This window comes from Notechis scutatus, chromosome 6, assembly GCF_049901735.1.
Source record: "Notechis scutatus isolate UNSWTSFEM ecotype Mainland chromosome 6, rNotScu1.2, whole genome shotgun sequence".
NCBI classification, from domain to species: Eukaryota; Metazoa; Chordata; class Lepidosauria; order Squamata; family Elapidae; genus Notechis; species Notechis scutatus.
Window position 1 is genome coordinate 49,781,441 of NC_142014.1, and position 13,905 is coordinate 49,795,345.

General features: G+C 34.6%; 1 protein-coding gene across 1 annotated transcript in view; it reads right to left on the reverse strand.

Moving 5' to 3' along the window:
* Positions 1-3,685: 3,685 nt before the first annotated feature.
* Positions 3,686-13,905, reverse strand: part of GRIN2B (glutamate ionotropic receptor NMDA type subunit 2B) — a 126,023-nt gene continuing 115,803 nt past the window's right edge. Inside the window, exon 3 of the mRNA XM_026693208.2 lies at positions 3,686-4,355. Within this exon, the coding sequence (XP_026548993.2) occupies positions 3,753-4,355 (603 nt within the window). The 3' untranslated portion in view covers positions 3,686-3,752. The remainder of the gene's footprint in view (positions 4,356-13,905) is intronic.

The window sequence follows — 13,905 nt, forward strand, 5'->3', positions numbered from 1 at the left end:
GGCCCATTAAGCTGCTAATAAATATTCACACCTTGATATAGGGGTTGATCTCCTTAGGCCACACACACCCTCATTACACAAAAACACATCATCCAATATGCTTACATACATACATACATACATACATACATACACACACACACACACACACACACACACATATATATATCCACTAAGCATTCACCTTTATACAGCTTGGAGGTAGAAAATACGCATAAAAATGATGGCATGATCAAAATACTCACTTGCCTAATAATTGTGCAAACAGTGTGCATGGGTTCCCTTCATAAAAGGCCTATCGGCACAATGGAAGAGTATTGAAAGTACAAGACCTGATTCCGGTATTTGGAAGGAAGGTACTAGGTAGATTTTGGGAAGAGAATAGATTTCTTTGCAATAGCATTATTGGATTTGAGAGACTTTTCCAGCCTCCCCCTTCCTTCTTTTTTACTTATTTGATACCAGTCTTGCCTATCTATCTCACCTCCTTTCATGGCCTCTTACCACCTCTGTTGTTGCCGCTATTACAGACCTTTTCTTCCTCCTTTCTCACCAGCTGGCAAAAGAAACATTATGATAATAGCATATAATAGGCAGCCAGAAGCTGCAAATGTATTCATAGCTGCAGCTTCTGACTCATTATACTGGGGATTCTTTTGCCTGATATCACTAAAGGCTTTTGGGTCCAACTGAATGATGCCATTCTCTCCATGAAATAATCCAGGAGCTGGAAAGAAAGAAAGTGAGTGGAAGAATAGATGAACAGTAGATCTCAGGTTAAGATGGGAAAGGAAGAGAGAAAACCAAGCACCTTCGGGCGTTGCGAAAGGAATCATATGGCAATGCAAGCATTATGAGACAGCAACAACAAGAGCAAACAAATCTGTCCCTATTTTTTTAAGCACTCAACTTTGTTCTTAAAAATTACTGTGGCACTTCAAACTATTTTTTTAAAATATCATAATTTGGGCATATGGGAGTATTATTATTACAGTATGTATAAAGTTTATCAAAGGTAGAGGGTATGACAACCATATCCCTGCTTTCCAAAGCAACTCTAAATAGGAGCAGCTCTTTGTAGTCCCTGGAGTTTATGGGCAGGAATTTACAGTATAGTGTTAATGAGTAACTATAGGATTTGAATCAAATGTGTCTCGAAACTGTTCTTCTTTTTCATTCTTCAGCCCTTGTCTCAGTCAGGAATGTCATGAATCGAGCTCCATGTACTGAGAGGTTGCAGCCCTGCTCTCTTACTCCCGTTTAAATTATATGAATGGGAGCTGCTGCTCAAAATAAAAAGATGTGATTGGATATACTTTGTAATCTTTGAAGTCTGAAACAGATTGGATTATAATCTGCTTTTTCATATTTTTAGTATCCTGGGATGCAACCATGTTCCAGCTTCCACTTTGCTAAACAGCAGGGGAATCTTCAAGGAAAGAGCAACATGTAGCAGCATAATTATTGTGAGGAATTACAAGGGGTTTCTTTTTCCCTATAGAAACATGTTTGTTATGGGGACTGCAGATTTTCCCAGAAGCTAAGCAGTAATATTTTTTTCTGTGGGAAGCAATTTATTATTGTAAACCATTATATGATGATATTACAAGACATTCATATCATCACATAAAGGCAGCCCATAAACGTTGCTCTTTTAGCCCCTTCTTTTCCTCCTCCTCATCAATTCTCTACATTTATTAAACAGGGCAGAAAAAAGGGCCCCTCGTGGAAATATTTTATGAATAACAGGTTCATTTAAGATTTATAACCTTCTGCTTATAGTACATGGACTCTTCTTGCCAAAGAGACAGAATCTCCCATATCAGAGTATAGTGAGTTTATAATGATGTCTGAAATTTCTTGCTTTGACAGTTTCAGAATTTCATCTCTCTCTTGAACCAGAAATGAAAGTGACACTATATGTATGCATGGCTGCCTTCAAAACCAGCAACCCCACATTTTCTGCTCTGATCTTCCCCATAAACTTGAGGAATCACAAAATATCAGCTGTGTCAGCACTATACTGTGAGCCTCTCATTTCACTGACTGCTACTTATAAGGCAAGAAAAAGTGTAACCACTGAAAAATGTAAAACCTCTACTTTCCTTAGAAAAGAAGCTTAACACTGTGATTGCAATCATTTTTCTGTTGCACATATTGAATGCTTATGTGCAGACACCATTTCCTATGAAAAAATAAAAAAATGAACAGAAAAAAGAATGCAAAAGAATGCAAAAGAGTGCAAAAGAATATAATTTACTTCTCATAGAATAAATCTAAGGAGTCCTGTGAATAAAGGATTTTTGATAAATTCTAGTATGTATATTTCATGGATCACAACATAACTTCTGCCCTTGTGAAAAAAACGGAACAAAATCTGTCTTATTTGTACTACACATTAATAAAATATTCCAATAAGAAGGTGATTCTACAAAAAGATGAACACTGGCTTTTATTTCTAGCTAAATATTTTAAAATTTAGGGCCATAATCTTTAACAAAGATATTGATATGCATCTCATTGAAATTAGAATCTAATGTTTACTTTCTTAACAATGTGTTCCTGTAACTTCATCCCACAGAGCAGCCATAATATTATAGGTCTTGGTTATATGACTGAAGTCCAATTGCTCAAAATCTCAAATAGCCAATAGAATTCTGGAAAATTATGCCTACTTAAAAATAGATTGTAGCAAAAACCTGTTTCTCCTGCATGCTGCCCTAAGAAGCTGGCTTGACCCAGCCAAATCACAGATTCAATGGCTGAATCCATATTCCAAATGAATATTGCTGTGCAGACTCCTTCTCCTGGAAATTCACTAAATAGAATTAATCTAACTTTCATCCCAGCACGTAAAGTTTTACTACTCACTTCAGGGTTAGAAAAAGATCCTGTCTCTCTTGGCACTGTTTACACTAATTACATAGTACACCAAACATGTATCGTATTGATTGATTTATTAGATTTTACTTTACTACGTTATAAGTAACACGAGACAGAGAACATGCATGATATTCCCTCCAAGTGCTATTTTACCCACAATAACAACTCTGAGGTGGGTGAGGCAGATAGCTTTCATGCATAAACAAGAGTAAAACTCATGATCTCCTGATTTCTAGGCCAGAACCTTAACCATTATCAACATATCATACTCCAATCCTATCTACCAAATATATAGGCTGCTTTTTCATATTAGTCCTGTGCCTAATACCTTCTCCTAATGATCTCATTATTCTTGATTTTTTCTTTCTTAATCTGACTCTTATGTATTCTATGGTATCTGAACTTTGTTCTTATCTCCCTGGTACAACCATTTTTCTTCCTAGGGTCTAGCAGTTTTTTGCTTTGTAGCCATGTTTAGCTACTTTTCATACGTTGCCAAAATTTTATTGTACTTAGAAGTGGCATTTACAAATGTACCAAAAATTTTAATGCTTATTTTAAGAGTATCCTTGATAAATGTTTCCACCGGTTATATTTAATATCTTACAGAAGGACTTGAGAATAATTCCAGAACAAAAGTATAATTAGAAATATATAATTGTTATCATCTCATCACCAAGAAGTTCATATTCATATATATGTCCCTTGTTGCCAAGTATATACTCAGTTAGTTTTGCATTGGCTGAGAATCATATACAAAGGGGGAGTGGGGGAGATTCCAAAACTACACAAAAACTCCAACCATTTTAATGCCTTTTAATTATGATCTGAATTTGTGAGTAACCAATTTATTATTACATTTATTTCCCTTACCTATTTAACATGTTAGATTGGTAGATCCTCTTGTCTTGTGTATTGTAGCAGCTACTCTTAGGCTCAGGAATAAAGCTATGCTCAGATAGCATATCAGAGGCGGCCGTGGTTATTATGGCTATTCCATCTTTCACTCTGTCACGAAGACCATAGTCCCACTCATCATATGATACGGAAATGAGTCCAGTGGGAAATTCAGACGGAACTGTGTCTGTATCTCCAGCCACCAAACTGGGCACAATCCATGTGTAGTCATACCCAGTCAGACCAACAGAGTTAGCCACCTCAAAGATATAAGTGGCCTCTTCCTTAGTACAGTACAGTAAGATGACAGGACTCTGGAGTTTCTTGAGTTGATTCTGGATCTTTGAATCTCCATCATCCAGAGACATGTCCAGCAAGAGTACCTCTTCTAGCTCCCAGCCAACAAAGCTGTTCTCAATAGTGCTACGGACCTTGTTGACAAAATCTTGGTAGCCAGGAAAGTAGGTAGTGACAATGGAGAAAATGTACCAGTCATATTCTTCCATGATGTTCAGCATAACGGAAGCTTGTTGTTCTATCGATGGGCCAAACTGGAAGAACATGGATGATTCATCCTATCAGAGGAGAAAAGAGGAGGAAGAAAAGTCAAAAGAGAACATAATAAAAACATAATAAAAAATGTGCCTCATTTCACTTAGATATACAGAGAAGAGGGAAGCTAATGTACTGATTTGCTTTGCATTTAATACATGACTTATGATTACATATAATTATGCATGCACAATCATAAATTTTTGGTTAATTATTTTTAAAACCTGCAATCATATTGGAAAAGATACAATAAATCTTGGTACAACGGCTTCTTGGAAAGCATACAGTCAACAACCAACTTCTCTTCCTCGAGTTCTGCTCAACATGTGTTTAAAAGTATCTCATATAGAAAAAAAGTACTGCAGGGGAAAAAATCAGCTCAAGAAACCCACCTTTCATTCTACTTGCAAAGAAAGCAGCAACAAATCTAGAGGAATTACTGACTTGCACATTTTGTTTAATCTAAAGCCCTTGTTAATGGTTATTCAAATTATAGGAATCATAAAGATCCTAGATCTTTGTTATTTGTGATAACAAATAGAATAATCTATTTTGCATATTTTCAGAGTAGATGTATATTCCTCTCAAACTCACACGCTGCTATTGAACTATAAATAGAGAGACATATACAGATATTTATTAAATAGAAAATATTCTAACTATGAAGCATGTGGACAAAATATTAAACATATCAGGAATTGTTGCTTAATAAGAATTAATTTTTGAGTGTGAGTGTATACTTATATACATATATAAGTATATGTACACACACACACGCACACACACATACATACATTACATAGTATAAATGCTGAATTAATGTAAAATCAGACAATCTGTTCTATTATTCCAGAGTCAGTGAAAACATCCAAGCATATTCCTTGAGGTAGTAAAAACTCTATAGTCTACATTTCCTTCAACTTTTCCTCTGGTTTGAGCAGCCTCACGTTGCCTTTGCATTCTCACATATCAAGTGAGTATAGTCAAAAGAAATAGTTATAATTTATCAATCAACTGATCAATCATATCCAGCCTAGAATGCTACAAAAAAGAGAGTATTTCAAAGAAATCTCAAGGATAAGTTAAAAACAGAGAGATGGGAGTTTTTTTAGATTCTAATTGTTTGCATATAAAATGTTACCCAGAATAACACCATGACAAGGGGCATTGTAATTCTTCCATAGGATCCCTTAAGCTGTTAATAGAACATGGGAAGAAGGTATAGATGAAGAAGATAGAAAAGAAAAAGTCGTTTGCCAGTCTTCAAAGAAAAAGGTAGCAAAATATTTGTGAGCTGGCTGCTAGGTAGTTATATCTTATGAGTATAAAAATAAATGAGAGTGCCAATAACAAGTGCACCTTTTTCTGGTGGAAATTTTTCTTTTTTCTCCCTTCTGCAAAGTCTGGAAAAATCTTCACCCAACCCAAATTATAAGCAATTCAAGATTTGTTGATGATAGACAGACTATATGCTAAACCAGAGAGAAATTAAATGAGATGAAATAATTTTCCAAATCCTGTAAAAGAAGCCCATTTTTCAATTTAGTACACCATTCCAAATGCTTCAAACTATTATTTGTGGAATGGGGATGCTAAATTAACCCACACACACACACAAGCAGGAGACTGTACACCATTTCTAACAAATGGCAGTCCAGTCTCTTCTTGAAAGCCACCAGTGATGAAGCTCCCACAACTTCTGGAGGCAAACTGTTTCATTTGTTGATTGTTCTCACTGTGAGAAAATTCCTCCTTATTTCTAGGTTGAATCTCTCCTTGATCATTTTCCATCCATTATTCCTTGTCTGGCCTTCAGGTGCTTTGGAAAACAGGTTGACTCTTTCCACTCTGTGACAGCCCCTCAAATATTGGAACACTGCTATCATGACTCCCTTGGTCCTTCTCTTCACTAGACCAGCCATGCCTAGTTCCTGTAACCGTTCTTCAAATGTTTTAGGCTCCAGTCCCCTCATCATCTTTGTTGCTCTTCTCTGCACTCTTTCTAGAGTCTCAACATATTTTTTATAGAAAGCCAGGACTGAAAATTGTTTAACTTTAAGATGTCAGAAAACATACAAAACCAATGGGAGTTGGAAACATGGACTATGTTTTGATAGAAAAATGTTTGAATATTATTGCATCTAATAAATAAGAGTAAATAATATTTATGGGTTTGTTTGATCTCCCCTGTAGCAAGCATTTGTTTCTTTTTAATTTAGTTTATTAATTTATTTAATTTATTAATTTGAAAATGTTAAAGAAATTGTATTTCCTTTAGACCAATGTTTCTACATTCATTCACAGCAAGCTTCAATGATTCTTAATAACAGGAATAGTAACACTTTAGAGGGAAAATTCTGTTCCTTATGCATACTATGATTGTTTATCAGTTGCTGTTTCAGAGGAATATCACCACTGCCGCACTAGCTGACAAATCTATTATAAACTCCTACCCAATTTTTGCAATGTGTTAGAAGCTGTACAGCAGAAGTTAGAGAAAATGCACATGTGTGATAGGATATCAATATCTTAGCCTTACTACATGTACATGTTCTGATATATGCAATAAATCCCCAAGAATATCCCATCATATCAGTGCTATCAATTAGCATTATTTCATGTTTCCATTATCTTATCAATTCATTAAAATGGTGAATATAAGAAGCTTAACAAAATTGTCATTTTCTTTTGAAACGATACTTCTTCAAATCTTCTTTCAACTGATCTACATAGGAAATGTTGGGGGCAAAACCACAGGAAAAATAGTTCTATTTTAAAGTTTCTTCAGTTTTTACTGTTCTCATAATATCATCAAGAAGTTACTTCAGTTCAGACAGAAGAGATTGCTCAAACCAATCTATATTAGTACCTGGCAGTATGCTTTAACAAAATCAGCAAAATCAGCTCTTACAAAAACGAGATGTACTGAAGTAAAATATTACATTGAAAAGAAAAGTGCTTTTCCAGAAATTAAATTGAACAAAAATCCTAATACATCATTATTCTAAATTAGCAGTAAAAACATGTTGAGGATCCAAAATGCTTTAGTATTTATCAGAATTTTATCCTTTTTCCAGTTACAATAGCTATTAAAAATGAAAATATATAAATGGATGTAGCACAACAGTCATTCAAGATTAGATTAGGCTCTTAAGGAGTTAACAATAATAGAATATGCATAGTTGATCCATATAATATGAATTTTAATTTTAATTTAGAAGGGAAAGGTTGTTGATATCGTGCACAAAAGATATGTACCAACCGACACACTATACAATGGAAAGATGTTTTTATTTGATGTTTTATGTTTGTATTTATCAATGTTTGTTGTCAAATTAAATAAAAAAAACTTTTTTAAAAAAAGATTAGATTAGGTTTTATAGCAAATGCTAGGAAAAATAATATAAGCTATACAGTAATTAGCATTTGCTAATTGTAGCTTATATTCCTATAAACATAATTGTGCTTATAGGCGAAAGCACAAAAACTATAAACTTTCAGTACAATCTACAAGGCAACTAAATCTTCACAAGATTACATTGATTTTCAATAATTCCACTTGCAACACACAAGTACTATTGAGTAGATTGAATAATCAGAACATGAAACAACTCCAATTTTAAAAACATCTATTTTGCAGATGGAAGAAAGGTTCAGACACTGCCATTCTAATATAAAGATACTTCTAAAAGAAATTCCAACATTGCTGAACTAATCTTACTATTAATAATTTGAAGCCATATTTCAGTGAACTGTGTGGTACTATATTATTTATAAAGCTGAATATACTATACTTATTTCACTATTGCATTTTTTGTTTTTGCTATAATCTGTGTGTTAAGGTTATAAATAAATTAATACTCTCCAGCAGTGAAATTAAGGAGCACATTCATAGTTATCTGTTATCACTGGTGTACTGATAGAAGTAATGCTGCATATGTTTCTCTCACTATATGCTTTGCCCTTGATTATATTATATAATATTATATAACATGATTATATATTATATTATTATATATTATATTATATATTATATTATATTATATTATATTATATTATATTATATTATATTATATTATATTATATTATATTATATTATATTATATTATATTATATTATATTATATTATATTATATTATATTATATTATATTATATTACCGTATTTGCCGGCGTATAAGATGACTTTTTGCCCGAAAAACATGCCTCCAAGTGGGGGGTCGTCTTATCGCCGGTATATCCACTGCCGGCTTTCGGATGCTTGTTGGGCGCAGCGAGCGCCTCTGGCTTCCTGGATCCCCTGCGTCGCTCCGCTTCATCCCGCTCGCCTCGCTCTGCCCGAGGCTGCAGCCTTCCTGCTCTTCCCACGGCCCCTGGCACTCTGCCCTGCCGCTGCAGCCCCGGGATTTCTGGAGGGCGTTTCCGGTGGTGGTGGTGGGTCGTCTTATACGCCGGTCGTCTTATACGCCGGCAAATACGGTATATTATATTATTATATTATATTATATTATATTATATTATATTATATTATATTATATTATATTATATTATATTATATTATATTATATTATATTATATTATATTATATTATATTATATTATATTATATTATATTATATTATATTATATTATATTATATTATATTATATTATATTTTATATATGCTCTCAGCTATTACTAACAATCCAACTCTAATTTACTGCAGTTCTAATTGTTTCAAATCTACTGTTTGAAAGAGATTATCAGTTTAAAATACTTGATTTATGTTCTCAGACAGACTTCTGCTATTTTCAAAATGAGATGTACTAAAGTAAAATATTACATTGAAAAGAAAAGTGCTTGATATTCAGTGAAAAAAAACATGAAACTTAAGAGCAAAAACAACAAAAAGGAAAAATGTTCTCATGTTGTTTTTCACTGAAATTAGGCTTGAGCAATAACTTTATTGTTGCATTTAATATAGAATTTAAATGTGAAATGCTGTATATAATGTTTGAAAATGTTAACTCTGGCTATAGAATTTCAGACTGAAATGTTTTAAAAGAATATGATATACAAATTAAAGTGCCATTATTAATTAAATTCAGATTATTTTTCAATGGATTCCACTGTTCTTTTGTTTTCTTTAGATTTTTTTAAATCAATTGTAAATTGATTTTATTACAATATAAATTGTATTGTGAAGCTTAGAATACCAATATGTGGCTTCAACAGGCAGATAAACTTAATGTGTTCTTTAACTAGCATGAGCCCTAAGATAGCATCATGCTCTCTTTTAGAGAGAGAGCCTGACCTTGGAGGAAGAATCTCTCTTTCACACAAATAAACAAGCAAACAAATAATTTGGATTTTCACATACTACTTCACATATCAGAAGGAAAACTCAATGAAAATATGAATAAAATATTAAATGGTGTCTACTTTTTAAACAGAAATTTAAAGAAGCTAGACTTTTTCCAGAATAAATGAAACATTCTATAGTGTATAGGTGAAATTTAGGAGATGAAATAAACTTCTAAGTGTTAGATCCTGTTCATCTTCCAAGATGTGCCAAACAAACACGTCACTGAACAGCCCAGCTGGGAAGCCATAGAAGGAAAGCCAGCTGCCACAGTCCAAGAGATGCTCCCTTCCCCTTGACAATTAAAAGAAGTGGTTTGATCAGTGACACCCCACAGTTAAGATACTCACTGATGTAACCTATGATTAGTTCCCACTCAGCCAACAATGAAGCCAATGTATTGGAAAATTATATAAGCCAAATTACATATTAAGGGTAGTTTCTAAGTATAGCATTTAAATAAACCAAAATAACTGTAAAAGCCTCCCACCAAATTTTTTACTCAGTCCCAACAATTTATGACTTTATGCTGAAAAGTGTCTGCTCAAGGAGTAGGTGCTGATGAAAGCTGCCAGATTGCCCCATCGTTCCTTCTTAACTGGCTTAATAAAAAGACTAGATGGGATGCCTTTGGTCCTTTCCCACTTCTTCTTCTCTCTCCCCTATGTCCAATGTCAGGCTGCAATACAAAGGAAATACTGGCAAGATAGAATGGCAGACCTGTGGGAAGTGGAGAGAGAGAATTATTGGCCTAATTTTTGATACACAAAAATTCTCCTGATACTCAATCGAAATATCGCAATAATGAGATGTTTTTCATTTCAATAGTTTTCAAAAGATAAACATAATTTTAATTATAGAAAATGCAAGTTTTGTGTAATGCAGATTCCGTTCAGATTTTTACATTATAACATACAAATTTAAACAGGTTTAAATTTAAGGTGGTGGTTGTGAGGAAAATAGGAGAATGGAGCACTAGGTCTGTTTGTCACCTTTTCAAGTAATAAAGGTGGGATGAAAATCTAATAATTAAGTAAATGTATACAGTCCAAAGCTACTCCAATGGCAGTAATAAGATGCAGGACGATGGCCAGAGATGAACCATTTCCTCGTCACTACCTGCTAGCATCCAATCATCTATTAGGCTCATAGCCTTGTGTGTTGCTCCCCGCTACAGGCAGCATATCTCCTACTGCTGATGCTTCAGAAGAACAGAAGAACATAGTTCATAAATTCCTCAAAAGTCTGAAGCAGATTCATTGCCATATCTTCTCCCTCCTTAATATAAAAGGCTCTCTCATTCTGAATTTTTAATCAGCATTCTTAGCTCGTAGGAGTTGAGAAAGTTGTGGATCCAAATTATACAGTGTATTAGCCAAGTCAAACATACTTCTACCCTGAAAATCTGTTGTGAAATGATTACCGCTAGCATAGCAAATATCCTGCTTTGTTCCAATCATTATTCTCCTTTGTAGATTACAAAAAATCTACATGAAACCAGTGGGAAAAGGTCAGAAAGAGTTTTGGTTGAAGATGTCAACAATATATACATAATACCTGGCTAGTGGCTTTATTGTCATTAGGTGAATGTAAGATGTTGCAGATATGAAGCAAATGGCAAATGGATGGGTATCTGCTTCATTATGAGAGTATATGAAGAGCGATTCAATTCAGGCAAAGGAGGCGTTGATCTCTTGAGTGCTAGCAATCTTGTAACTAAAGACAGGGTATAATAAATGTTACCAAGTTAAAAAAAATCAGCTAAAAGGGTTATACCTTAGGGAAGGTGGACAAGAACTATTTTGCAGTGCTATAGAAACTAGGAGCAGAAATATTGGGTAAAAATTGCAGCTACCAGATTTCAGTTAAACAGAAGAATTAACTTCCTGATTGCAAAGTCCGTGAAACAGTGAACAAGAAAGAGGTCACAGGTTTTCCATCTCTGGAGGTTTTTAAGAAAAGGCTGGAGAGCTACTTCATAGACAGTTTAATTGGTTTTCTTGGACACTGCCAAATGTTTAACTACCAGATGATCCTTCTGGACTCCTCCAACAATTCTATGGTTCTATGAACTACGAAAATAAAATCCACAGAAGATATACCAGGGCTGGGCAAAGCATTTGAAAGAGGAGACTGTAGCAGCTCTCTTCAAGGAGCTAAAACAACTATTTCTTTTGTGAAGTTTACACAGCTGCTGCAGAAGCTATTCTACTGTTTCACTGGCTCATATCTGCATGCAAAGATAATTCTGAGACCCCAGGGTTGTTGCATAAACCTAATACTGTGTGTACTGATGTTTTATTGTTCAAATGTTATCTTTATCCACTGCCTTCGTTTATGGAAAAAGTGATACATAGAATTGTTTCAATTTAATATATATTACATAGTTAATACAGAATAATTAGCTAGTTACAGGTCTGAATTTAAAAAAAGGCTTTTCACATTTGAGTACCCATTCTGTAAAATATTTAGCTCCCACTGCCCGTGTAATAACTCTTGTCAGTTTATTTACCTATAAACAGGAATGGGATTCAAATTTTTTAACAACCGGTTCTGTGGGCATGGCTTAGTTGGTGGGTGTGACTTGGTGTCATGCGACTGGGTGGGCATGGCCAACTCAACATCACTCACGTCAAGGGGCGCTTCTCCTCACCTGGCCTCTCATGACAGTGGGGATGCTGCAACAGTTGTAAGTGTGGGACTTCCGGTTTGTCGGCCGCGGCGGCAGGGATTTGCGAAGCTGCGCGATCCTGCCGCGCTAGCCGTTTTTGGGCTCCGACCCAGCCGGTACGGAGCTAGGCTGCCCTGCAGGGGCAGCTGAAGTAGGGGATCCGGAGAAGGGTTTGGGGGTGCTGCAGACTCCCTCCCTGGCCAGCAGAACTCCCTTTTCCCAGGACGGTGCAGCGGCGGTCTGTAATGGCCGCCACAAAGAAGCTGGCAGCCGGGTAAGAATGCGCAGGAGGAAGTGGAGAAAGTGATTGAGAGGAGAAAGTTTTTCTTGGCTCCTAGGACTCTAAGACATATCTAATAAAATTCCTGAAAAGTATGACTTTCTGAATAATACCTGCCAGAAGAGGAAAAAAAGCGGCTGTTTGAAGGTGCTGAAAGGATAGCTTTCCCTCTTTTCCTACGGAATAAATAACTGGATATTAAGAAACCTATTTCTTTTAGGTGAAAATTGGTTTTAAGCGATGAGTGGGAAGAGAGAGGATTAAAAAGAAAACATTTGTATGCTAAGACTTTGTTGGAGCAGATGCCTTAAGGATTTGAAGACTAGAATATATTGCAATAAGATTTTAAACAGATTTGGACTTTCTTTCTTTCTCTTGGATTGATATTACCCCAGAAGGAGAAAGTGAGAACTCTGCCTTGGTTTGGACTGACTGATAACTTTGGGACTGTTTTATTTTTTTATTTTCTTTTGAATATTCTGGTTGTTGTAAGAAGAAAGAAGGGGAAAAGAAAAGAAAAGATTTATAATGGCTCTTTCTGTTGAGGAACTAAGAAAAGAATATGAACAAGCAAAAAAAAAATGGTAAAGATGGTGTGGAAGAAGCTTTCCTTTTCTTAGAAATGGCGCTTATTAATTATCAACAAACATTACAACAGATGAAGACAGCAGAGGAACAAGAAAGAAAGAAAGGAGCCATTTTTAATGAATCTCAGAACTTGATCTAGAAAGAAGGAAGAGAGAAAGAAAAGAAAAGAAGAGAAAAGAAGAAAATTAAAGGACTTAAGGACTTAAGATCTAAAAAAACATTTAAGAAAGGGAAAAATAAGGTGCAAAACCAATATGATGATAGTAAACAAAAGGGAAAAGGAATACGACAGAGAAGGGAAGCTGGCAAGGCAGAGGCTAGAAGAAGGGGGGTAGAAAGGTTTGTTGGGAGAAGAAAGAAAGGGAAAAGGTGGAGAAAAGCTACAATGTTTTGAAATTAAATGAAAAAAAGAAATTTTTTTGGATAATGGATAAAGTATAATTTTTAAAAAAAAAAAGATTTTGCAAGGTACATAAGATGAGATGGTAGTATTGTAATGATTTAAGAGTTGATAAGAGATTAAAATGTTAAAATGTTTAAAAATGATTGGCTTTAAAACTTAATAATAGGGGAGGTTTAGAATATTGTTTTAATTAAAGAGTTTAATAAGACTATGGTATTGATGTTATTATAAAATTTTTATTATAGTATCTTTTTTAATATTTGGATTTATTGTCTAATTATGTACTTAATTAT